General features: G+C 40.1%; 4 protein-coding genes across 12 annotated transcripts in view; 2 read left to right on the top strand and 2 right to left on the bottom strand.

The window, feature by feature from the left end:
• The window catches only part of LOC133839441 (trichoplein keratin filament-binding protein), a 29,528-nt gene extending 4,879 nt beyond the window's left edge, over window positions 1-24,649 (bottom strand). Inside the window, exon 1 of the mRNA XM_062271010.1 lies at window positions 24,513-24,649. The gene's annotated coding sequence lies outside the window, so the exon portion shown is untranslated. The remainder of the gene's footprint in view (window positions 1-24,512) is intronic.
• On the top strand, window positions 85-7,743 carry LOC133839443 (peptidoglycan-recognition protein LB). Of its 4 annotated transcripts, none has more exons than XM_062271014.1 (3): window positions 85-305; window positions 6,896-7,264; window positions 7,330-7,743. In XM_062271014.1, exons 1-3 carry the CDS (start codon window positions 143-145, stop codon window positions 7,548-7,550), a joined length of 753 nt encoding a protein of 250 aa, XP_062126998.1. In that variant the 5' UTR covers window positions 85-142; the 3' UTR covers window positions 7,551-7,743. The 4 variants fall into 4 exon arrangements, with proteins under 4 accessions (XP_062126998.1, XP_062126999.1, XP_062127002.1 ...); XM_062271015.1 differs by lacking the exon at window positions 85-305 and adding an exon at window positions 2,367-2,835 and having other exon boundaries at window positions 7,330-7,740; XM_062271018.1 differs by lacking the exon at window positions 85-305 and adding an exon at window positions 6,437-6,579 and having other exon boundaries at window positions 7,330-7,741.
• Window positions 9,826-24,875, top strand: LOC133839440 (DNA ligase 1). 6 transcript variants are annotated; one of them, XM_062271004.1, is made up of 9 exons: window positions 10,431-10,506; window positions 11,766-13,096; window positions 19,428-19,551; window positions 19,620-19,709; window positions 21,423-22,176; window positions 23,549-23,668; window positions 23,757-24,019; window positions 24,087-24,300; window positions 24,529-24,875. In XM_062271004.1, the coding sequence occupies exons 2-9, from the start codon at window positions 12,292-12,294 to the stop codon at window positions 24,727-24,729; spliced, it is 2,571 nt and encodes an 856-aa protein (XP_062126988.1). In that variant the 5' UTR covers window positions 10,431-10,506; window positions 11,766-12,291; the 3' UTR covers window positions 24,730-24,875. The 6 variants fall into 6 exon arrangements, with proteins under 6 accessions (XP_062126990.1, XP_062126992.1, XP_062126988.1 ...); XM_062271006.1 differs by lacking the exons at window positions 10,431-10,506; window positions 11,766-13,096 and adding an exon at window positions 9,826-9,880; XM_062271003.1 differs by lacking the exon at window positions 10,431-10,506 and having other exon boundaries at window positions 11,656-13,096.
• On the bottom strand, window positions 24,629-27,214 carry LOC133839442 (solute carrier family 35 member G1). Its single transcript, XM_062271013.1, has 2 exons — window positions 26,868-27,214; window positions 24,629-26,812 (listed from the first exon to the last, which is right to left on the bottom strand). Exon 2 carries the CDS (start codon window positions 26,752-26,754, stop codon window positions 25,684-25,686), a length of 1,071 nt encoding a protein of 356 aa, XP_062126997.1. The 5' UTR covers window positions 26,755-26,812; window positions 26,868-27,214; the 3' UTR covers window positions 24,629-25,683.
• Window positions 27,215-27,507: the final 293 nt, after the last annotated feature.

Here is a 27,507-nt window from a genome sequence, read left to right as displayed (position 1 = left end):
GAAACGCACAGGAATTAATCAGAGGCACTATAACTGCTTCGGCTTTGACTTCGACACTGGCATCGACTTCAGTTGGACTTCGCTTCACTTCGTTGTTAGCGGTTTTCACAATTGTTTTGCTTGTTAACGACATCGGCACGACATGGGCGACGAGCGGTCTGGATGTGGGTCGACTGTGACCTTAGTGGCAACAGCAGAGCCAATGCCAAAACCATGTGACGTAGTTACCGCTGTAGACGCCACACAGCAACAGAAACAACAACAATATGAGCAACATCAACGAGAACAACAAAGTATAATTTGTGGTAAGTGCCGTGCCAACAATTCAACTATTTGAACTATTCCATGTGTCTAATGCGAGAGCACTCGAAAAATTTCCCCTTTTCAAAATTAAATAAATAAATATATTTTGAGAACGCCGGTGGATGAAAGGAGGGGGGCTGTGGTGGTAAGGCTTGCGTGTTTACCTTGCCACATAAACACATCCAAAATATTGGCTGGCAAACGACTTGAATTTCCTTTGATGAAATTACGGCCATCTGGGTGCTGCGGTAATCCCCCAACCATCCAGATTTATCTGTGTGTCTTGTCTTGTTTTTCGTTTGTTGAATATATCGTTAAAATTACACACAATCTAAATACTCGTAACCTGCTCATCGTACACCCCTTCTAAACGAAGCAATTATACACTAATAATATAATATTGTGATAACTACAGCCCGCAGTAAATCATTGAAAAAAATATAATTGTTTATGAAGCAATCAGTTTTTCAGTGATTTAACACTTTGATACGCCTGTATCTGTCATATATTGCCTCGTAAGCCAGTATAACAAGTTTCGAGAGAGTTTCCAAAGAACTTAAGGTCACACACGTCAAATATTTGGCAAAGCTTTTTTTGAAGCCAATTTAAATTATGTTAATGTGATATTTTTATTTTATGTGCGTCACGGAATGAGAAAGTTCGTATTTTATAAAGTCAGTTGAAATGTTACAAGTCGATTGAGAACACTAAAATACCCTAACTAAGAAAATATAATGTATAATAACCCTGCTAATTCGTCTATCAAACCTCAACGCATTGACTAAAGCAATTTACCAGATGTTTTTGCCGTGTACTTCCCCTACAAAGTAACCAGGGACATCCCCTCAAAAGACCACATGGTAACAAATAAGAAAAAAAGGCAAATAAATAATAAATGGAAACATAAGAAAAGAAGCGCTTAAGCGGAGAACGGGGGGAGAAGGGGGATAAAACAAGGCAGAGATGCATTAAGTTAGCTGATAGGTCAATAAATAATTTAATATCCAAAAGGTCATCGATTGATAAGATCTTCTGGGAAATCACAATAGAACAAATAAACAACATGAACTTATATGGAAAACAAATTTTTCTGTGAATTGAAATCGTCACAACAATTTGCCTAATCAGCAACGATGATGATGCTATAAAAGGAAAAGGTCGAGTTGCTTTAACTAAGCTGTTTTATATTCATAAGATCTGAGACATCTATTTGACTTTCGTGTTTAAAGCGTTGCATAAGCAACATGGCCAGCGACACATGTTTTAAATGGCTCTTCAAAGCTTGCGTTACGGCCATGACTGCTGGAAAGTCTTATCAAAAAACCGAGTGACCGATATAACCATATCACGCAAGCCCAAAACTAAATGACCTAGAACACAATGATAGGCAATTATTGCAATTGACTTAATTTATCTAACGTGTGATATCACAAACAAACCTACTATGTGAGCATGCGTCACGATACATTCGCAATTAGCCAAGGGAAAGCGCTTCAAAGTTCACTCTCAGGTTAAGGTTGATATCACTTTTTCTGCCAAGTCACCGTTAAATGGGTTGACAATAATCAGCACTGTCCGATCAGAAAGGGCCGAACAAAAGAGCAGCAGCAGTAGCAGCTGAAAAAAAGTACCCGTAACGTATTGCAAATAAAAAGTACCGTCAATCGGCAAACCGCAGGCACAAGCGGTTCAAAAGAGGTCGATAAATTTGCACATTTTCGTGTAATTCACACAAAGCAGACTCGATTCGCAGCTTTTCAAACTGTAATTAAATGCGATTAATACTTAATTAGCGAAAAGAGACAAAAAGAGACATCTCCCTCAGGTTGATAACAAAATTATCAGCAGTTTGAGAGCCGATCGACAATTGAGCAACAGAGCTACGCGGAGCGGAAGTGAGCGTTGCGGAGAGTCAAAGAGCGAATCGAATGATTCGACGAGGCGCCAGCGACGTTAGCGCTAGCGTCGGTGTTGACGTCGCCGTCGACGCTGGCGGAGGCGTTGGCGTCGCAGTCGAGACTTGGTAATAAATTCCATGCGATATAGAAATTGTTTGGCATTGCGCGCAGACAACGACAGCGACGCTGACGTCGACAGCGCTGGTGCAAAATTTAACTAAAAATAAAACTAACACGAAAACATAAGAAATAAATATAAATAAATCTGTGCTCGGTCTATAAACATCGTAGCGCCCTTATGCCATCCAATCATTCGCGTTTCTGAGCTGCGTCAATACGAACCAAAAGGAAAGCGCCGAAAAATACTGTGGCAAGGAATGCTCTGGAAATTCAGCATGTGAAAACTGACCTCAAGATCATTCAAAATTTCGCACAATTCTTGCCAACATACATTGAAATTCAAATTAAAATTAAAACAAAACAAAGTTCCTAAAAAAAAAAGATACGGTACAATTTAGAAAATAGAATAGTAATAGAAATTACGTGCAAAAACAAAAAGTTCCTAAAGTCATCAAAATACTCGCACCACCTGCAAGCATGACAGCACTGGGATTACTTTTGCTATCTATGATGGGTAAGTGTTCTGAGCGCAGTCTTATCAGCCTGCCCCTGAAATACTATACACAATAAAACACAGAAACACCGCATACTTATGGCACAAACATCCAACACCCAAATAGCAATATACCAAAGCTTTTGACTGTGCCTCTGAGTTTCTTATCGGCAAGCTCTGAGCGCCTGTCACGTCGATTAAACTCATTTCCAGAACACCCTGTAACTGAATAGCAGATACAACCGAAGAGATAATTATTCGTATACTATATAACACCTTGTGCACTACACTGTTAAATATGCACACACATTCCAAGAGAATTTATGCTGCAAATTTCACGCAAATTTAATTACTCCCATTTAACAAAAATTTAATTTGAGAGCACAAATTCATTGACAGTCAGAGAGGGATTTTTATGCCATGCACAATAATGTATTAATTTCTGAATACTCTAACAAAAACTTAAATAGTATCGAACTGCATTTCACTGGAAAAAAGGAGTTTAATTATAAAATTTTGCAATCATTTTGCACTGCTCTACGTTTATTAATTTATAATTATGCAATATTTGCAATTAGAAAAGCTTTCTAGAAAAGTTTGATGAATAATCCCCATAAGTATTTTTTTTAACTTTGATATGGGTTGACAAATACCACATCTAATTTAAATACCATTTCTAATAGCCATATATAATTTCATTTTGATTTTCTTCCTTGTTTTGCAATAATAAATAGTAAAAAAAATAAACTTAAAATTATTTTGCTTGCAAGAGTATGCACACTTTGTCAGAATAAATATAATATTTTTCTTTTTGCTCATATTTTGTTGTTGTTGCTCGTTTTTGTCACATTTTTTGTTTCCAAGTGAGCGTGACTTAATTTGGAATATTCCGTACTATAAACAATATTTGCTTAATGAGTATGCTCATATAATATGCTTACAGGTACCAAAGAGTTTATGTGTATGTTGTGCCAGTTTGCGTGTGTGAATAAATAGCATATTTTATATGCTTTGCTTGATTAAAAACAAACAATTAGTGAAGGGTGGTTGGGCGCGACGCTTTGCAAAATTGAATAAATTGAATACTTCAATTATAAACGTGGCCTGTTAAACCTTATCGCATTATCGAGGCAGTCAATGAACCCATCACTAGGCGCACTTTTGACGACCCTCCTCTTCTCTTCTCACCCATGCACAAGTCAATTTTATGCACAACGTCAAATTACTTTTCGCTATTTTCCTATGAAATACGAGGCACATCCCTTCAGTTATTAAACTTCATCCTAGTATATATTATTAAATAGTTTGCAACGTTATGTCTCTCTCTCTCTCTGTCTCTCTTTTTACATATAGAGTGTGTTTGTGTGGCAACAGTTTGCAACATTGATTAGCACAACGAGTTTAATGTTTACTTTATTAGGCCGCGTAATTAGGGCAAACGATTAAGGAAATGCGTGGTGAGAGGTGTTAAATTTAAGTTTGTCGTGTTTAGTTTTCTGTATGCGTTAGGAGATCCCGGGTGGCTTAACGGTAACGGTAACAGTAAGTGCACGAGTATAATCGTAATTAACATGTAACACTAAAAAGCAAAAGGCATAAATTATACACCAAATGATTTGACAGCAGCCCGGCGACCACGCCCCCAAGCACGCTCTGTTTATTATTCAAGCACGCGCTGCCAATAGACGATCCCATTACCATTTCCATTCCCATTCCCATTCCCAGCTCCCAACTATAACTCCAGCTCCAGCTCCCGTATTTGCCACTATATATGCATACATATATGTATGTGTATGTAGTCCAGAGTCGGGATATTCTTGGGTGTATATATATATGTAGGTGCAAATGTACAGGCGCCAACAAAAATGTTTTGCTCTCCAAATTTTAATTAGAAACTGCTGCTATTAACTTAGTCAAGTGCTCAGGCATCAGGTCGAGCAAGAGCTCCGCAAACAGCTCCCCACTTCCACACCTCAACTTTCACTTCCCCATTTTCCAGCTGCCATTTCCAAACTCGCGTTTTCCGCTCCAACTTTGCATATGCATATAAATGCCGGTTCGGGACGAGCTGCTGCGGGTGCGACGCCTTGGTAAACATTCCAAATGGATGCTGTTAAAGTTTCGCACTCTCCTCTCCTTCAGTTCATTCCACAAGTATTTCCCCCAGACAGGCACACACACACACCAACACACAGCCCGAAGAGTAAAGAGAGAGAGCGACTCACACACATTAAACGAATTTTGAATGAAATAGTTTTTGGTGAAGCATTTGCATTTATGACTGGGGCGGATACCAGAAAGTTAACTTCGAAGGCCGCCGCTTTGGGGCAATAGACATCACTGTCAATAGGTAACTGTGAAACGGGCAACTGATAGATGATAGCACCTGTTGCCTTCACTGTTTAATATTCAAATATTTTATATATTTGCGAAGCTTAAAGCTGACTCATCATTACTTGTGAAAATTAACAGAGATTGGCTTATAGACGCACCCGGCACACTCTAACATTCTAATACGTAAACGGTTTCGTTTCACCACTTCAGAACTTAATTTCATTTCAACAATTATTAAGTGACCCACTAAAGCGATAAAAGTTGCACATTCCTTTCATTCAACAATAGTTATCTATGAGTCTTGGGAAACAGTTCTGTATGTCTATGCAAGACAGTCGACATGAGATAGTAATTAAGTACACACTTGAAAGTAATTCTAATAGATTAGATGCATGACAATTCAAAGTATCAAGTACTATCAATTGATGAAACATGTGTTTCCCATAGTAAGATTTCGATATGTTTCTGACAATACTTGAATTTCACAATTTAGTTTATTCCCTTAGTGCCAGACAATTATTAAAAAAATGCATTTCGCTTTTGCTAAAGATTATTTCTTATGAAATTCCATTTTATAAATATTAACCTCCAATCGTAAGTAGGGAATTTAATGCTAATACGAATGTTTTTTTTAACTATCGCAATAATTTGAAAGTATTCTAAATAAATATTAAATAAATAAATATTAAATATAGAAATAGTTGATATAAAATAATGCAATCTAATCGACTTGATTGCTTTTTTTAGTTTATAATTATAATCATATAATTATAATCTTTATAATACTCAATATACCTGCGAAAGAGCATAAGAAACAAGATTGTCAAATTCCAAATTAAACAGCTGTACAATGTCACAAACATTCACGTCACTCTTGAGCGTATTGAACGATTCAGTAAACAAAACAAATCGCTCAACAAACTTCATGCATATTTCATATGATTTGAGGCCGGTTCATTAATTGACACGTTTGCCAAAGAAGCAAACAACGTTGCAAATAATGAGAGTAATAGAGTAATAGAGTAATAGAGAGAGAGATACGCAAATATACTATTTAAATCGTCGATAGTTCGTTGAGATCAACCCGTTTTCAGAGGCATTCATCAGCAGCCTGTTTTGTTTGGTCATTTCTCGCTCTCTCTCTCTCTTTCTTTCACACTCTTTGTCTCATTCTTTCTCAGTCTGCCTCGTTAGTGCTGAGTGCGTCTCATTTGTCGTGTGCGGGGGAATTTTTATGAAACGTTCCGCCGCCTGGCATTTGGCGTTCGATATCATTGCGATTTCTCACCTCGTTGGGGGAACACTACCACAAAACCACCAGCGAGTAGCCGTAAGCCGGGGAATCCATTCAATAATTTATCAATGGAATTCGCGCGACTAACACGGAAGGCAATACGCGACCCACGCTAAAAAATCAAGAGACTCGATAAAGTAAAAGTCAAACAGACTGATGCAATTAATGCTAACAAACTTTGGCCACACACAGTGACATATCGCAATACAACTCGTACACACACTGACACACATAGCGTATACACATCACACACACAAGCAAAAAAGTGCGAAAATTGTAAATAAACGTGGTACGTTGGTTGCCTGTTTATTGGCCAGGCAAACAAACAGCAGCCGCAACAGCAAAGGCAACAACAACAACAACCACCAGAACAACAACAACAACACTAGCAGCAGCATGTAGCCAAAACATTCAACTGATGGTCAATTTCTGTTCTCACATTTACCTTTTCAGGTTACACCCAGCACATGCAGCAAGCCGCAACGGAGGGTGGGCCACACAGTGCCCGACTGCTGTCGAGGGCCGATTGGGGTGCCCGCATGCCCAAGCAGGTGGACTATTTCACCGGACCCGCGCCCTATGTCATCATACACCACTCGTATATACCAGCCGCATGCTACACCACGCCGGACTGTATGCGCAGCATGCGTGACATTCAGGACTTTCATCAGGAGGATCGCGGATGGAATGACATTGGCTATAGCTTTGGCATTGGAGGCGATGGCATGATCTACACAGGACGTGGATTCAATGTGGTGGGAGCTCATGCGCCCAAATACAATGACAAGAGTGTGGGAATTGTCCTTATCGGAGATTGGAGAAGTGAGTTTAAGATACGATGCCAACTATTGAATCAGATCCTAACTTTTATATTTCCTTCCTTATAGCTGAGCTACCACCAGAACGCATGTTGCACGCCACCAAGGATCTTATAGCATTTGGCGTAGCCCAGGGTTACATTGATCCCGCGTACAAGTTGCTGGGCCACAAGCAGGTGCGCGATACCGAGTGTCCTGGCGGCCAACTGTTCCACGAGATATCCACGTGGCCGCATTTCACCCGATTGAACAACACACCGGAGGCACCGCCCGTGGTCAAGAAGATTTAAGCACAGGCGTCGCACAGTTTGTGCTAAGTACTGAGCTACAACTGACAACTAACATACAGAAGCTAAATTGCAACAATCAGCTGGAAGTCAATGAACTTCCATAAACAGTATTTCATAAGGTTTCGTGTAACATGAACAGAGAAGAGAGCACAAATAAACACAACTACTAGAATTACGTTTACTTAAAAAAAAACCAAAAACAGAGCAATGTTTTTCTTTGTTACATTAATTAAAAATATTTCGTCAAACAATTCGCAATTGGATTTTGATTGCAATTCAATTTGTCTGCCAAATGATTTTTAATTAGTGCGGTTTTATTTTTTGATTTCAGCCGCTGTAAACTTGTCTACGCTCTTCAAATTGATTTACGACCATGGCAAGTTTGCAACTTTATCATGCCAGAAATATAATAAAAACGGCAAGTGAGAGCGTTGAATTTAAAGTGTTCGACTATGAGATACCCTGCGATCAGTCTTTTGATATCGCACGCGATATTTTCAAAATAGCAAGACTTCGGCATTAAATTATAAATTCTTTATTATGAAGATAAACGCTTTAACAAGTAAACAAATTTAATTCCAAGAGTTGCAAGTTTTGTTAAGGGAATGGAGAAATATTTAAAAAAAATTCAATTGCTTATTGCATTACACAAACATAAATGCCAGTATTTGATGGTCTCTGAAATTGTCAATACCCTTTTTCACTCAATTTGCAGAGTAAAGCATAAAAAACGGAAACCGAAAACATTTAATAATAAAACTCAGCACCAAAGTGACTTTTAATTTTATTGATTCTGCTTTGCTTCGCTTTGATTTGCAAACAAAATTTGACTATGCAGCAAAATGTGGCAGCAATTATGGGAGCTGCTACTAAATTCAAAGAGTGTTTGACTATAAGTTACCCTATACAGTTAAAAAGTTTACTGTTTATTTACACTTAGAGTATAATAGAATCCGGGAAAGAATATAATCAGTTCCACAAAATATACAAAACAGGGTATAAAGATACATTTGGATGAGTTTTTGGCACCGCCGAGAAGTATGCAACTGAAATTTGTCTGTTGCTTTTAACCCCAAAACTATGCGGGCATTTAAATATTTACGAGGTCTGTTTTTGTTTCATCTGGCAAGTCGCAAACAGAAACTAACTGGAAAATGCATACATATAGCCTTTGTGTATGTAGTTTATGTATAAAATTTGCAACCGACTCTTTTTTCGCTCTCCCGTTAATGTTATTACTTATACGCCTGGTGAAATTTCAATTCAATGCTGATAACCGTGTCGAAATTTGATAAATTATTGAAACTGTTATTGTTTTTAATCTCTCGCGTTGGACCAAATGTAAATTATGCTGCTTTCGCTCCAAAACAATTTCCATATATATTAAATTTAATGCAATTTTGTGAATGTAATAATATTCTCAGTGAAGCATTTGACTCTGGTTAAGGCCTCTTTTCTCTCTTTTGTTAATTTCAATTAAGAGAAGTGGCAGCCGCCTGGCTTCTATGGCAACTTCTCTTTGTTGCTGTAAAAGTAATGAACTGCCTCTGTTCTTTCCCCTTTTCACCATTTTACTTCCTTCGGGTTGTCAATTGTTTTCTTCTTTTTGACAATTTGTGCTTTAGTTGGAGCTTCCCTTCAGGTACTTGGGCGCTTTTATTATAATGCCTCAATCTGCTTTCGTCGTTGCCTTCTTTATCGCATATCTTTTACTCCTTTTTTTGCTTATCATTCTTTCTTCCTGGTCACCAATTTTCAACTCCTGCTTTTTTGTCTTTTGTCTGTTCATTCGTTTTATGCTCTCAGATTTGACTTCATTTATATTTCCGTTTGAAGTTTGTGTCAATTATTATCGCACGCATCTTCATTTTTTCTTACTTTTTTTTTAAGTTCTTTTTTCCCCTCAATCAATCACGCATTGTTGGTAACATCTTTCCTTCTGTGCTTTGCCAATCAATCAAGTAGAGTTGTCAACTTCTGAATTCTTCGACACACCCTGGTCGGAAGACTGCGACAATGCAATTGTCTAATCGATATGCAATCATTTGCGACTATAAATAAGATCACGCACTAACCGATAGATGGATGGATTGCAATTGCAAATGCAATCAGTCGACGGCAAATGTCAATTGCACAGCGCAGAGGAACAGAACAGAGCAGTTTGAAGAAAGAAAGATAAAAGCGGACGCAGCTCGCAAATCGCAGCTGGCCACAATGTAAATATTGCAAAAACTATCTAAAGAAGTATCAATAAAATTTATCAGCAAAGAGTGAAAACTAAGAGGCACTAATGGGGTTGGATTTTCTAGACGAATGGTTTTTATCACAGGGTAAGACTCTTCAAACCCAAACCCCCCTCCTCCCAGCCTTTCCCTCCCTCCCCATCGTTAACAGCGAACCCATGCGCAAAGAAACTTGCGTAATTGAGAACCACTTTCACCACTGGGGCTAATTGATAAGAGATTTGAGATGTGAATTACCGGCCAGCGACAAACGCAATATATACAGATACACATTGGTTATTAATATCACTGTGCTTATGAAGGCGAAGGTGTATATATAGTATTCATAATTCCAGTTTCATTGAACTATGCTGCACCTGCCATAAGGTCAATCGGCTGAGATGAACGCCAAACTGTCGAGTATGCTAAAAATATTTTTGTCGGCCAAAAACAATTTTCAATTTCATTTTTCTGATCATCCCGTGAGAGAGACTGCAAAGAGAGGAACCGAGAGAGAGAGAGAGATAGAGAGAGAAAGACCCTGCAACAAGAGTCAAATAATTTTGTGTATTTTTTTTTTATATGTTTTTCGAAATTTTCAAGCTTTTAGCGTGCTGTTAAAAATACATGAATTTAGTTTTTGAAACGCCGTCATAGGCGCTGCGTGCCGAGCAAAATTCTCTCTCGCCTGCGTTTTACCACCGTATTTAGTTGTCCCACTGTGCAACTGCGTTGTATGTGTATTCGTGTTCGTGTGTGCATTGTGGGTGGTGTACAAAATATATTAAAAATGTCTATAAACGGCGGAACGTGCGTCGCAGCCAATAAAGACCCACAAATATTGATAGAAAAATCAAATTTTATTATACGAAATACGAAAATACATTTGCGCATCATTCTATATTGATTTGCTCAGCCACTGCCAGAGATATGTCAAAACATTACGCATAAAATTGTATTTTTCTCAAAACTTTCTACAGACAATTTAGGATTATGAGTTGCAAGAGAAAAGTGTCACTTATGATATTAAAAGTAATTGCAAAATCAGATAGAGACAGACATTTTGTTTTCCCGAAATTTGCTGGCCATAATTTGGATTTTATAGCACCGTCTTGTCGCTATATTATTCAGCCTAATGACGGCATATTTATAAGTATAATTTTTATATGCATGTCATGTTTAATTAACGCCTCCTCCGCACCAAAAGGAAAAAAATATTTTTTTCCCTTTTTTATGTACATATAAATTTGAGAAAATTCGCAAAAGGCCATTGGACGAATTGGAGAAATGGAAATGACGATGAAGACGAAGATGCCATGGAAACTGGCAAATGGAATGAAACAAATTCGGATTTCATTCTCTCGCCTATTTTCTTCGTTTTTCTCTTGTGTCTGCGTACGCTTTTCATTGTATACTTTGTGAAACGAAAGCGCCAGAGCCAGAGATGTGTTGTTGTTTTTCGTTTTTTTTTTTGTGTTTTAATTTTTTTTGATTCTCCGACGCTTTAGCGCTCGGGCACAAAGAAACTAAAATTAAATATTTTCGCCTTTTACATATCGAGGCAGTGGCAGAGCAAATTGTTGGTGCTACGATTGTTGCTGTTGTTGTTGTTGTCATTGTTGTAGCTTATTGGAGTGCATGTAGCACGCAGCTGTAGTCGTGAATAGATATATATGTGTGTACTATATCTGATAGCTGGAACTGCATAGGAATTGTTTGAGTATTTAAATTGCTAGCGAGTGGGAATTTGGCCAATTTAGTTGGTCGAACGCTGCACAGTTTAGAGACGGCACGCTGATTGTTACTATGACACAAAGGCCTACATTTTTTTTGTTTGCTAATAAGGTACACTCAATACAACAGCAACAACAACAAGGGCAACGACAGCAATAACAAGTAGAACAAGCTAATGAGCGCATGCATTTAAAAATAACATTTGAAATGAAACATACCCAAATATATACGAATTGAGAATTTAAGATATTTTAAACAGCTGTTGCTCATCGTCGGCAGCAGATTTTAAATAAATAGCACAGCACAACAACATCACGCACAACGCGAGCGCGAACAACAAACATTCAACAAACGTACAAAAATAAAAGAATTATATAGAAAAAAAAAAACAGAAAAGAATTGGAAAAAAAGCAACGGCAATTTGAAATAACTTTTGGACAAGTGGAGAGTGAACCAACCGAGTGGAGGTGTGCCACCCCGGCCCCCGTCCTCGCCCGCGCCCATCATCATCGCAGCGACAAGCCAACAGCCGCCAACGTCGTTGGTGCTAATGTGCAAAGTTTTGTGTTTTCATCAGCAACAACAACAACAACAACAACTACAACTAGAACAACAAGAGTGAAAAAAAATCAGAGAAAATTATTTAAAAAGTGTGTGCAAATAGACGACGAAAAGTGGGCGACCAGAGTGGCTGCCAGCAGCAACAACAACAACAACAACAATAGCAAGAATAAAAACCCCTGGAGAATTAACAGAACGGAAAACAGTTGCCGAGTTTGCTAAAAATGCCCTTCGTGACACCCCGTAGCACAACAAGCGCTGGCAGCGGCGCCGGCAGCGGCAGCGGCAGCAGCGGACGTACCACATTTCGTCCACCGTGGGTGAAGGGGGAGGATGCGGCCACCACAAAGCCAGCGACAACGCCCTGGGCCAAGAAGGCAACCGCCAACGCGACCAAGGAAAATGGCGAAAAGGCACCGGCAACCGCAGCGACCACAGCGACAACGGCCACGACAGCCAACAGCAAAGCAAAGGCAGCGCCCGAAAAAACAACAACAACTGCGGTGGCCAAGAAGTCAGCTGAGCCAGCTAAGAAATCAGCTGCGGAGCCCGTCAAGAAACCAGCAACAGCTGCTCCAGCGACCACAACAGCAGCTGCCAAAAAGAACGCCGAACCCATTACTAAGAAGGTGACTGTGCCGGTGAAGAAAGCGGCTGCAGAGCCCGCAAAGAAAGCAGCTCCCGAGCCTGTGAAGAAGGCAGTGCCAGAGCCAGTAAAGAAAGCGGCAGCAAGTGTGGTAACAAAGAAGCTGCCGGCTAAGAAGAAGGAACCCACGCCACCGCCAGAGTCATCCTCTGAGGAAGAGGAGAGCGAGGAGGAAGAAGAGGAAAGCGAAGAAGAAACCGAGTCCGAGGAAGAAGAGACCGAGGAGGAGGAAACCGATGACGACGAGGACGAAGACGAAGACGACGATGATGACGACGATGATGATGACGACACCACAATGGAGGCCAAGGTGCCAGAGCATGTTAAGAAAGCCGCACAACTGCGTCCAACGCAGGTCAACAAGCGAACGGAGCCGCAGGAAAGTGAGTTGACACAGCGTTTCACCCTAGAGAAACCCAAATTGCGCAGCGTTGTTGTCAAGCGGGATAAATCAATGAAAAAGGTTGCGCCCGAGGACGACGACGAAGCCGTCGAGGGTGAAACCGAGGAGGAGCGTGAGCGTCGCTTGCGCTTTAAACTTGAGAAGCCAAAGCTGAGGCATGTGAAGCGCGAGGAGAAACCGTTGCCCAGCAAGAGCACAGATAATCTGCTCAAGATTCGTCCAGTGCTTAAAAAGGTACCCAAAGTTGATGAAATACTTAAAGAACCCAAAGAAGAACCCAAGCCCGAGTTCAAGACCAAAACCCTGAGGAAAGGTAAGTTGTCCCCACTTGCTCCGCTCACGCTGCTCAGCGAGACCAGCCACTGGAAGCTAAACTCCCCGATTAACTACTCTAATGGACTACCACACCAATGCTGTAAAATATTGATGCTTCTCTAATGTCTAAAACCATTTAACTGGCAATGCAAATACGGATAATCTACTGGGACTGTTTTGGACATTCATCAGCAAAAAATATCCGTATTAATTAATTGAATGGCCTTCAATTAGCTTCTCGCCAATTTGTGATCTCTTTCTCTCTGTTAGATTTTATTCTGTCTTTCTCAATGGGTCTTTATTTATCGAAATGTTGGCGAAAGGCAAGGCCAAGAGACGTCACAGCTAAAAAATAAATAAATTTTCTTAGCCTAGCGTATGAGTGATATTGCTCATGAGTAAACCGTCTATTAGAGATGGGCACGTGAGAGTCCAGAGTGTCAAGAGATAAAAATATCAAATATAAGAAATGTTGTTTCTATTTTCATCAGGCAACACAAAATTCAAGTGTTGACCTCATTCACATTTCTCTATTCTGCTAACATTTAAACAAGCATGTCTGATTAAATCCGAGTTTTCTCCGAGCTATTTTTAATTTAATCGCACTGGAATTTCAGAATTCAGCCAGGATTCCAGCATATCACAAAGGTGCGTCGCTCTCACACTTTGCCTGTGTGATGAAAATGCAATTCCCTGTGCATTTTTATTATGCATGACAGAATATTTAAGTCGGGTGTCCATCTCTAGTCCTACCTATCCACACAGACACACACACACACACACACTTATATACGTAGCTGTCAGCTACTCATACAAATGCATTTCAGCATGCATACATATATAGTTATGTATAACATACTATATGCCATAGGATGAATGTGTGTGGGTCCATTCACATTCACCTGCACGTCGACTGCTCATTTTTAAAATTTTTAAAACGCACTAAGAGATACTCGTAGTCGCATGAATGTATATGAGTACCTATGAGTGAGTGTACCGAGTCCATCTATATGAATAAATGTATATAAGTATATAAATGAAATGTGCACAAAACATTTCATCAAAAATTTTGTGCCCAAACAAAAACAACAAAGCACATAAAGGGGCACAACAACCAACACACACAGAACGCACAGAGACACACACACACACACCACACTAAGGCTATAAAGCAATATAAATAACATATTTTATTTATTAAATTTTAGTGAGTGCTGTGCATTGAGTCGAAAGAGGCGCAAACAGTTTCCGCCCACAAACAAAATATTAATAAAAATATACAAATAATAATAATCAACAAATTTAAGGACACAAAAACACAGTTTTCAATTCTAGCATTCGATAAAGTGAACTAAAGTCGCAATATTCTAATGCATTTTGTGGCTCCGAGCTGCGGCCATTTGTAATTTGAAAACAATAACAGTGAGTTGCATAAGTTATCTAATTGAATTGCATTGCCCCAAGGGGACTCGGCAAATGAATGAAGTGAAAAGCTCGTTAAGAACGCAAAGTGTGGAAAGTACATCACAAGGGGGACAGAAGAGGGTGGACAAGGCAAAAAAGGTTACGTGTAAGGCAGTTAACTCGAGTTGCGGCCTGTCCTAATCAGTGGGCAATAACGTGACCGCAAATGCGTCCTAATCTTACTAGGGAAACGGCAAACACACAAGCGCACAAAAGGCACGAGACTCGAGACTCGTGGCTCGTGGGTTTGTTGTGCTGGCCAAATAAAAGGGAATGAGAGGTCACTAAACAAAATGGTAACCGTTGTCCCCAATGCTTGTCCTTTAAAGCTGTCGCATAATAAAAATTAAAAAAAATATCAGTAAAAAAAGAGAAAAAAATAAAAAGGCAACAATGAAGACAAAAAAGAAAAACATTTATTTAATGTGCTCGGACGACGTCTTGGACTGCCGCCGCCTTTTATCCTGTCTACCCGACCCCCCCTTGACCTGCCAGGACTATTTCTTTTTTACTTATTTTTTTATGGTCTAAGTAAAATTCATGATTATTGCTCATTGTGTCAAAACTACAACATAAAGTGGAATGTTTAAAACCAGATGAGAAGGATGATGAGTGGGTTCAGGCACTTGGCCAGCTCCTTTTAAAGCGCAAAACCGAAACTGACAACTATCATCATTGGGAATGGGAACTCAGAATACTGAATACTGAATACAGAATACCGAAAACGGAAAACAAAACTCTTGAGCAGAAGTGAAACAGTTCTGTGTTAAGGACAAAAGATATATGGCAATGTGCTTGATATAGTCTAACTAAATGCCCCATTTATATTCAAATATCCGCACTAAAAAACGAGCAACCAAATAAAAAAAAAAAAACGAACGAAGACGCAGAAAAAAAGAAGGCAGCAGCAACGGCGATGGCGGCAGCCACAAAGCCTAGCCAATGTCTTCAAAGGAGCCAAAAGGACAACCGGCTGGACGAAATATATTTTCTTTTATTTAAATGAGCCAGCTTTCTATATATCTATACATATCTTTGTGTGTGTGAGACATGTAACGGCTGTGCTCTGTTCTGGGCACATTTTGTTGCTTTCTTCATCATTTTTTATTTGCTTCGTTTAAGTTTGTATCCTGTCGACTTTCAATAGGTGCAGCCGTATGGGAAAAAACAGGGGGAGAGGGGCGCGTTCTGCCAGGACATAAAAGATGATTAGGCCATTTGAAATTTGGACATTGCGTGGTCAAAATTACGTAAAAGAAAAACGTTGAAACACACACATGCATTACACACAATAATTATGTTGGGCGACAATAAAATGCTTCACTAAATAAATAATTGCATCAACCACATACATAGTAGAGAGATACATGCTATACTATATGTCAAGTCATTTGTAAAGACTTCTAGTCTGATGAATTCACATTGATTGGGTAACATTTGGTTTATGATCCGGAAACTGCTGATATTCGGTGAAACGTTCGACACGACTCGACACGAATCGACTTGACGCGATTCGGAATAAACAGAAATAGCAAACCGTGAGCACTTTTCACTTACCTCAAGAGAATTTTCCATAAATAGAGAAGTGCTTCCTCAAAAGTAATTAATAAATTCTATATATATATATGGAATAAAATGTACACTTATTATGTACTTAAAAATATATTTTTTTATTTATCTCAAACTATAAACTTGCTAAGCTGTGCGAGAGCCAATAGTTATTAACTAGATGAAAACCGTTAATCAGACGCCTGTAAACCGCCAGGATTAAAGTTGTCAGTATGGGGAATTGGTCTTAAGGGGGGAAGAAAGGGTGGGAGGCGGGGCGGGGCGAGTGAGGCAGACTGTAAAATATGGCAGAGCTTCTCAACGCTTCATCATGTAAAGCACAGACAATGGAACAAAGTCAGTAATCAAACTGGAGTCCATGCTAATGCTCCGGTTCTCTCCGCCTTCGCTGAGTCCTGAGTCCCGAGTTCCATCCCGTCCCGAGTCCTCCCCGCCCAATGCTGGTGATGCTGGTGCGCTCGGCCCAGCGTGATTCAATGACAACGGCAACATTTGTGCATGCATAGAATATTCTGTTGATGATAACACAATGGGAAGCAGTAGCAGCAGCAGCAGCAGGGCGAGAAGGGAACGGCAAGAAGGGAACAGAAACATTCCTCGTGTCGGGGACAAAGACAGGGAACAGAAACCGAGCGGGTACTATAAGGTTGAGAATTGAGGGGAGCACTGAGTGAGCTCGCAAAATTTATGTTTACATACCCCGCTATTCATTTTGCGTCGTTGTAAGTGCGGGCTTTGCGGTATATTAAGTGGGTAGCATCATCTCAGAGACGCCGGGACTCGCCCCGCCTCGCCTCGCCTCGTTCTGCTCAGGATTTTATTTAAATAAGAAATAATTTTGTCGACATGAATGAATGAATGAAGAGTTTTATCTGCCCGGCACCCTTCCACAAAGTGCCTTGGGTAAGTTTCTTCTTTATTTTTTGTTTTTCTGTTCTCCGTTTCAGCTTCAGTCTCTTGTTTTCATTTTCATTTTCATTTCGTGAATGCGAATGGGTGAGTTGGATGTGAATGTGAATTGCGATGAGGGTGAGAGGGGCCCTGATTTAGGATGCTGCTTTGCCAGAGCTTTGCCATAAATAACTAAAACGAATTAAGCGAAACTTACTAAACGAGTGCTCAATTGGCTGCCCAAAAAGTTGACCACGTATTTTAATCAGTGACTACAAATGGCAGCCAGACAGAAGAGTGGGAGGCGACAAAGACTTGAAGGATATAGATATAGGAACGTGGCCAGGATGTTACATTAACATGCAGCAGCAGCAAGGAGAGACTACAATAATCAAGTTTGGCGCTGATTTCATTGAGTAAAGTAACACGAGTTCGGGATTAGTTTCGAGCACAGGTGCAGAATGAGCAACCGAATTGAGGCAGCAACTAATGCACCGCCACCGCCACCGACACCGCAAAGGCAGCCAACCACTTAAAGATTAAGTGCAGATTCAGCCAGGCGCAACTGCTAAAACCAGAGATGAAGCGTCCAAGAAAAGCCATGGCAAAGCGTATTAAAACCAAGCTGAGGGAGATTTAAAGAGAGAGCGAGGGAGTGAAGGAGGCAGAGACAAAGAAGCAGAGGCAGTCAGAAAGAGCAAGGGGAAGAGTGGGGATAAGGAGCAGTGGCAAGGCCAGCCAGACAAAAGGATAAGGCTGAGATTGGGGTACGCTACTGTTGGCTGCTTTTTGGGTTTGTTCGACTGCTGTGCGAGGTGACGGAGGAAGGAGTGTTGTATGTGTGTGCGGGTGTGTTGCCTTCTTGGTCTGGGTTCATTCAAACAAAGCTAATTAACAGATTTGTCAGCTTTTCATCACTTGGCGCCGTCATTGTCTTAAGCAGTTGTTTGACTTTTGCACTTTTTAGCATCAAACAATACAAAGCCAAGGCAAGCCAAGCCAAGAAGCAAAAGCCAGAGCATGGCAATGCCAAAGCCAAAGCCAAAGCCAAAAAAAAAGAAAAACAAGCATCAACCTGTAACGGGGTGACGAGCCAAACAAGTTGAAAAGAATGCAAAGTATTGTATACCAACTTTGCACTTGTTGGTGGAAGGGATCAAGGATCCAGTTGGCGATGATAGGATGGGATAAATGTAGCTGCTCTTCCCTTTCGATGCTGGTAGCTGCTGCTGCTGTTGTTACGGGTTGGAAAACAGAAAATCAGAAAGTTTTTCAATTGCTAATTACAAGGGCAACTGGAAGAAATATCCTGGGCGTCTCGCAACTTGTTAGGCCAACAATTTAAGCGGAAATTTATTAGTAACAGCTTGTGCAAACATTTCAAATTAATTGGCCTCGTTAACAAAAGCCTGCAGCAAGCGCATCACAGACTTTAAACTAACTAACTAAACCAAAGTCGAGTCAAGCGCAACACGGCACAAAGTAAAAAATGCAATCAAACTTTTGCCTGCCTCCCTATCCCCTACTCTTAGTAGTTCATGGATGTTCCATGGGTGTTAAAGCAATAAAACAAGCTCAGGGCTTTGGTGTGCGTTGCGGCATACGAGAGTTGGGGGGAAGGGAGGAATGCCTGCAGTTGCCAGTTGATTCTGGACCGTAGCACGGCAGTAACTTTTCAATCTCAGGCAATGCTGGCAACTTCAGAGAGCTTTCAGAGAGCGTGCACCAGCACAACTCGAATTGGAAAGAAAATACTTGTGCTGCTCCCCGCCCCCAAAGTGAAAACCCATAAAGAACTGAAAAACCCCAATTGATATGTATGGCCTGTGGCGAGAAGAACTTTGCGCAAACAACTGACACAAATTGCAAACTCATTAAATTAAAATTATATTTAATAACCGCGAGTGCACGCAGCGCTAAACGATTTACTCGACAAAAAAGTAAAAAACCAGAAACCGAAGAAAACGAAGGAATCAACAAAATCGGGCAGACCATCCATACTTATATCCTAACTAAGGCATTTGCTAACCTTTCTCTTTTTCTCTCTCTCTCTTTCTATCCACTTGCAACAGTTCCAGCGCCTCCGCCGCTGCCATCCCTGGTTCCAAAGGCACCACCACCACCACCGCCCCCATTGGCTCCCGGCGAGAAGCGCGTGCTATCCGAAACGCAGAAGAAAACGCTCGAAAAGCTGAAGTAAGCACACGTCCAGAATTTGAACCAGAGCACCAAGACTAAGCCAGCATTTATTTGATTTCATGCAGAACACGACCACGCCGACGACCAGACTGGTCCGAGATGATGAAGGAGGTCGAGAGCGGCAAGAAGCTTCGCCATGTGGCATGCAACGATAGGTAAGCTGCTCATTTGTAGCACTCGGATGGATGACGGCTCATTACAAATGAGGCATCAAAATAGTTATCCAAAAGGGAAATAAAAATGAATAAACCCTAATTGCCCAATAAGTAGCAATGTGTAAATGAAAATCATAGAGGACGATAGGAAACACCAGTATATAATTACTTTTAGCACTAAGAGCTAAGGACATTTAAAGGAAAAATGTGTTAAGAGTTTACTGCAGTTTAATTTATATAACTCATATCAAAAATAAATATCAATTCATTCAAGCGCGCAAGGGATAACGAAACTGTTAATTTAGATGCAAATTTTCAGCTCAAATATAATTATGAGAATTATGAGAAATAAAGTCAAAGATAGTGATAGTGATTTTACTACAGTACAATACAGTATATACATTGCTTAATCAATGAAAACCGAGCAAATTTGTATGCAGCAACTTAATGTTTTCAGCATTGTGAACACAAACAAATAGGGACTATCAGGAACGTCATTAAAATCCAAAACCGCAACCAAGGTTTCCGACTAAGGCTAACTGCCTCAATACTTAAATCCTCCTCAAAGATAACTTGCCAAACATTTAGGAAACGTAATGACACTTTCTTTGAAAAATTTCGATTTAGTTGCATAAAACTTCAGTGTGCATTAAGGAATTTCTTCCAACAATTGCGTATTTTCTCTTGGTTAAACTGCATAAAGATTCGTTTAAATTTAAACATTAGTTAATACCATGTTTAAAATAAGAAATCAAGTTGTAGCTAATCTAATAATTGAATAGGAATCATAATTAAATGAATTTTGTTAGAATAGTAGAAGGTTTTATTCGCAATACTAAACGATTTTTACTATTTTGAAAAAATTGGTCACAATGCCCTATAGGGATAGGGAATTAGATAAATTGCAAACTTCTTCCTTTTTATACCCGCTACCCATAGGGTAGAAGGGTATTATAACTTTGTGCGGACAGGAAATGTATGTAACAGGTAGAAGGAGGCATCTCCGACCCTATAAAGTATATATATTCTTGATCAGCGACAACAGCCGAGACGATCTAGCCATGTCCGTCTGTCGATCTGTGTGTCTGTCCGTCTATCCGTATGAACACCTTGATCTCAGAGACTATAAGAGATAGAGCTATATTTTTTTTTCACAGCATTTGTTATGTTTGCACGCAGATCAAGTTTGTTTAAAATTTTTGCCAAGCCCACTTCCGCCCCCGCAAATCAAAAAAATCTAATAACAAGCGTAATTTTGAAGCTAAAGCTGAAGCTGAATTTTGGTATATACAATAATAGTAGTTATGATTCCTGAAAATTTGGTTGCGATCAGATAAAAATTGTCGACGTTATTAAAGAAATACTTTTGTATGGGCAAAAACTCCTAGGGGTCTGAGTTGCTTTGGCCGACAATCTAGCACATTGTGCCGTCTATGGTATATTTTGAATGGTGTACTATATCGATATACCAAACATACCATTTGGTATATTCTTAGTATTTTTAGTATATTTGCAGTATATTCGGTATATTTTGAGAATAATACCGCAAAATATATTGCTTTTAATCAAATTGGGTAGCGGGTATCTCACAGTCGAGTACACTCGACTGTAGCTTTCTTACTTGTTTTATCAAGCACTGCAATAATAGTTCAAGCATTTAAGTGTTAAGTAAATCAGTAACAAGTAATAAACTCTAAACAATGTTCCATGCAGATCTCAGCCCATATTAACGTGCAAATCAATGACCAAAGTGGACGACAAGTTCATCTACGAAACAGAAAAGGACAATTCGCACAACAAGCTGCTTAAGCAGATCCAAGGTGGAGTTCGCCTACGTCCAACACAGACAAACGATCGCAGCAAACCCATCCTTGAAGGTTTGCGCAAGTTCCGTCGCCAGAAGACTATTGAGGAGCAACTTCTCAAGTCCCAATCGAAGGTTAATATGTTAAGTGAGGCGCCTAGCAGCCATGCCCTGGGACCAGGAGCGAATGCTAGTGCACTTGGAGCTGGTAGCTCAAGGCCCAGTATTGTGTCAGCCATGTCGATTGATGAGGAAAGTCCCGATGAGTTGGATGACATTGACAAGATTCGTGACGATCTGCAGAGCACAAAACAAATGCTGGCCATGGAACTGCGCAATCGTGAGGCGCAGGAGCGTGAGAACAAGAAACTGCTGGCGAAGATTAGGACTTTAGAAACGGAACTGGAGCGAGAGAAGTCGAGAGAGAAGAATTTGGAGTACGGTTCAAATGTCATTGTTGCCACCATGGATCCAACGCCCACGTCGGAGCAAGCGTATGTCAATTCGTTGAAACGCGAAGTGGAAGATGCGAGAAAGGTGTCCAAGGAGGTGGAACAGAACTATCACGACACCAGCGAACTGCTCGTCGATGCGAAAACGGAAATCGAGGAACAAAAGAGACAGATACAATTGCTGGAGCGCAAATTGGCAGCGGCGCTGCAGGTAAGCAAAAGTACAAAAGATGACATGAAGGGGGGGCGGGAACGAGTAGACAAGTCACAAGGCACAATGTGTTGGTGTTGTCAGTTGACGCTAAAGTTAATGTTAAAGTTGAAGTTGCAGTTGCAATTGCAGTTGCAGTTGAAGTTGGAGATGAAGATGGGGTTATGACCCACACATTGTCTCGCACATTTTCAGCGCCGTCCTCGCCCTGCGCGTCCCTGCGACAGCTCAGCCTAACAACTATGCCAAGTTAACAAAGCAATCGCAATTAGTCGCTTTTGCCATCGATTCTACATAGTTGCAATCCTAGTCGTAGCTGTAGACGTAACTGACGTTGTTGCACCTCTTTTGCAATATTTGTTGAATTTGTAGTCGTAGCAGTTGCAATAAATAATTACACTTCAGCTGACAACACTCGGCACACACCACATCTCGAAGGCTGAAGCGAGTATAGATGTTGATATCCTTTAAAACAATTCATTCTAAATTCTCTTCCTATAAATAGGTGACAAATTTATAAAGTTGTTTGCTTGCATTAGGAAACATTTCTTAAGGTCGAATTTTATGTAGTAAATTTTAAGAATCACTTAGAGATACCTGCTCGGAATTTTTTTAACACAACAGAATTAAGTGTAATCAAAACAACTGAGAAGGTGCATCTGTTGTTGTTTTTCGCGTATTCATATTCAAATAACATCCATGCAATCCACCAGCTTAAGGTATATTTTTAATTAAAAAATTAGCGAAAAGTAAATATTATTGTAAAACTAATAAATTTTAATGCATTCAATGTATATTTTTAAATATTTCTGGCATTGAAATGATGTTGTCAATTGTACAAAATTTATTACAATTCAAATTTGCAATTTGTGGTGGTGGCCATGACAAAATTTAATTTAAAAAATTGTTCTATGGTATGTTCGAACTTGGCAACCCACGTAAATTCGAAAAGGCATAAAAGTGTTTTTGAAGTCATATTTTGTAATAGGGTAAATAAGCACATTCACTTAGATAGCCAATTGCTGTCAGAAGAAATAACCTCTATAAAGAATACAAATGCAAACCTTTTCCAAGTCTAGCAAGTCTTGAAATTTATCATTTCCCATTTATCAGCATTACAAATTGTCCTTTGAATATGATATCAACATTCGCAGTCGATTCATCTTACCAACATTGTGCACAGACTTGACATCGTTTTCTTACTTTTTTGCAAACAATAAAAATTAAAAATGCTATTTTAAATGCACTAAGACACAAGACAAATCCCATTTAGACAATGCTCTTACTCGTATGTTTGCACTAGACACACCACTAAAACATTAACCCATTAACCAAACGCTATCGCTACTATTATTATATATACATATATAAGGGCAATACGACGCCAAGCACTAACAGACCGCATATTAGTATTTGCTTTGCTTACGACGATGACAACGATGATTACTACGACCAGTTGAACTCCAATTATGGTAATCACGGCCTGCACAAGGTAATCCCAAGAATCTAATCTGCATATTATCAGATAGTTCAGATACGCTGCTTTAACCATACTTTGATATATCGCCTATTAAAAATAGGGTGGCGGCTCATTAGATGGATCGAGGAGACCAAGCGATGTGCACTTTGGACGCGACAGCTCGCCAGAACTGGATCTAGAGCTTAGTGAAAGCGATCCCGATGAACCCGAGGAAAAGAAGACAGAGCGAAGAGAACGACGACTGGGCAAGGAGGTGAAAGTGTTACGCAGCAAACTGACCAAACTCAAGGTCAAGGAGGAGGCAGCCAAAAAAGAGAAGGATGCACTGAAGCAGGCTATGAAGAAGAATCATGTTATACTCAAGTGCGTAATATTCATCTCTGAGTCAATCAATTATGAGTAAATACATAATACTTATTTCGCCTAAAAGGGAGGAAAACAAAAAGTTCAAGAAACTGGAGAAGGAAGTGCAGAAGATGGCTGCATCCATGAAGCTGGACGAAGACGAATTAGACGGCGAAGATAAAGACGACGAAGAAGAAGCCGAAGCAGAGGAGGAGGAAGAGGAAGAATCCGAAGAAGAGTCGGAGGAATCTGAATCAGAAGAAAGCGGAGAGGAATCAGGCAGCGAATCAGAGGCAGAGGTAAATACCATTATTCTCCTTCATGCTAAAACTGTTTCATCTGCGATGTCAGTAAATCCATGTATAAATGTCGATAGTACAATTTGTCTTTTATTATAGAGATGTCATCCTAACGATCTTTTTAAGTCGATGTGATAAATCATCAATTTATTTAGAAATATTAGATTGCAATATTTTAGTAAAGAAACGCAATAACTCTACTGTAAACTCACCAATGTTTTCTTTTAGGACTCTGCCAACTCCGCCAAAAAGGGAAATCTGGAGCCGAGGGTGAAGAAGCACGAGAGTCGCTTTGCCGCAATGAAGAAGTGCAACGTTCTGCTGCAGGCGAATGTGGACAATTTGCAGGATCAAATTTCACAGGTGCGTTCCAGGGCAACGAATCTGCAGGACGAACTGGATGCCGTAATTGCCGATTTGGGTTTCTAAATACAACACCAACAGCAGCAGCAACAACAACTGCGAACAGCTGAAGCCAACAATCGAATCGAATGTACAACGTGTTTGTTTTCTGTTTGCGTAGTGTTCCTTTTTTCAATGTATTTAAATATAATAATATTATCAAAACATGTAAATCCGTCGCCGTCGCACACTATTTTGTGTTAACTTTTTATTTTTATTGACCGGCCAATTGGTTTGTTGTTTGTTTTCACTTGATTACGTTTTAATGGTTTGTTGTGGCAACGGTGGCGCCGACGCGCTGTAGTCAAGGCCAGCTGTGCGATAAGGTTACTCATGTTAAGCGTCTGTTAAACAACATTTTATGTAAGCGTGACGTCAGTAGAAAACAATTAATATTGCTGAGCAGAACTATCGATAACAAACCAGCTGATTGTTTTACTGCTATGGCAGCGCCATCTTCCGCTTGCAGTTGTGTAATTTAAATGACCAACCGTTTGGATTTTTCACAATTTAAATTGATTTATTAGTTTATGTTGATGGAAATACTTTCTGTAGTGTAAGCATGTATAACAATGTACAAAACAACAACTCAATGAATTTGGCTAAACTAAAGCAAATACAATAGTTACGCTATAAGTAAGTGTAATGTGTGTATATCATAGTCATATGTATGAATATTATTTTTACTATTCTTTTGTTTTGTTTTGATGGTATGAGTATCACGCTCGAACTTTAAAACTTTTTACTTCATTATGTAGTATATGTGTTCAATGCACCATTATAATATACTAAATGAGCATTTCAATATTTAAAGTCTAAGTGTACGAATCGAATTTAATGTTGAGCATTGTTCCCCCAAAATGTGTTTCCTCTGCTCAAATTTGATTTTTTCAAAGTACGACGCTAGTTTAGAGAAACCGCAAAACGCGTCGGGTCCGAGTCCATTAACTATCAATAACTATCACTACAACATCCAGTCCTCTATTCCAGCAAAATGAGACGCAATCGTTTGCGCAGCGACGACTCCCTCGGCAAAGTCATCGCCCACTTCTTCATGGCAGTTAGAATCACCGAGCTGACGACCATTAGGGCACCAAAAAGAGAGTACGCATTGGGCGCTTCGCCGAAGAACATCATCTGCCAGATGAAGGCGAAAACGATGTCAGCACAGCGTGCGATGGCCACTGGACCCGCCTGCTCCACCTGCAGCGACAGCGTCAGCAGGATTTGCCCCAGGAAACTGAAGATGGCAAGGACGACGACCAGCCAGCGATCGCGTCCACAGCTAGGCCAGCAAACGGCGCCAATGGAGCCGCAGACGATGAGAGTGTAGACTAAGGCGATGGCTCCAAAATTGGTCATGATCACGGAGAAGTGTAGATTTTTAAGAGCACGAAGCAGAATGTAAACATTGGCACCAAACAGCGTCGAGGATATGGCAGCAACTGGTCCCCAGATGTCGTAGCTCTTTTCCGCATACCTTTCACTAGCGGCGCTGTCAGAGATATCGACAACAGACGGAGGCACTGCGTCACCAAAGACGAGCGGCGGGCGTGTGATGAGAACGACTCCGAGCAGCGTCATATTGATGGTGACCACATTGAAGAGCGTGCACGGCTCCTTGAGGAAGACGCGCGCGAAGATGGCGACAAACACCGGCGTGGAGAAGATAATGACGCTGGCATCCGCAAGTGGCATGTGCCGGAAGGCATAGAAGCTGAGCATAAGGCCCGTGGTGCCCATAAAGCAGCGTAGCAGCAGAATTACCCGTTTGCCCTCGGGAAACACCGGTTGTCGAGTATATATGAGGATGGGGATGGCGGGTAAAAGGACGCCAACGAAACGAAACGATGCTAGCTCCATGGGATTGACATCGACAAGACCCTTGACTATGACTGAGCAGAGGGAGAAGAAGAGGGAGGAGAGGGTGGCCAGTATGATGCCCAGATAGGGACATTTGACGCGACTCTTTATACGCTCCAGCCATTGATTTGATATGTCCCCTGTTCGCGTCCCGTCCACGAACTGATGCAGTTCCAAGTTCTCAGGCATACTGTTGGCGTGATTTTAATGCGTTCTATGACAGTAATTCTTTTGTTAATGGCACATCCTGCAAGCATTTATTTGTTAACTGGCTTCTTTTTGAATTTAATTTATTTTTGCACCTGCTCATTTCCAATTCGTGTTTGAAAAATCGATTTTTCAACTCCGTTGCGGCATGGAGAAAGGCTTGCAGCTGCAGCTGCTCGACTGCGACACAATTTAACTCCACATTATAGCTTTTCGTTTATTACTCTTACTGTTCGCTTTACTTTTATTCAATGTTCCTTAATTTTTTGTACACAAACATTTAAAAACAACAAATCTAATCTGAGAATTTTAACGGCTGTCGATTCTCGAGTACTTTGCCAGTGATTTAGCGCAGACCTGTCAACTTGGGGAAAAAACCGAATATTTCGATAGATTCATGAATCGAGTACTCAATATAACATTTATATTATCATGTTAAAGCGTCACGGTGTAGAATCGTTCTTAACAGCTGCTCGAATCGCTACCCGTTTTATGTGGCGACGTTTGAAAAAAAGTTAATTCAAATTTAAAAAGCGTATTTGCTTTAACCATGAAATAATTATTTTAATAAAAATAAGTTAATTTTTGAAAGTTGAAGCACGTAAATTAATATACTTTGCTTAAAAGTATACAGCATTAGAATAGTTTGTATTCATTTACATTTACAAATTACAAAAATAATGAAATGTTTGAAATTCAACTCATTTTGTAAATATACCAATATACCATGTGAAG

The sequence above is a fragment of the Drosophila sulfurigaster genome, chromosome 2R (genome assembly GCF_023558435.1).
Source record: "Drosophila sulfurigaster albostrigata strain 15112-1811.04 chromosome 2R, ASM2355843v2, whole genome shotgun sequence".
Taxonomy (NCBI): domain Eukaryota; kingdom Metazoa; phylum Arthropoda; class Insecta; order Diptera; family Drosophilidae; genus Drosophila; species Drosophila sulfurigaster.
This window is presented reverse-complemented; position numbering and strand designations above follow the sequence as displayed.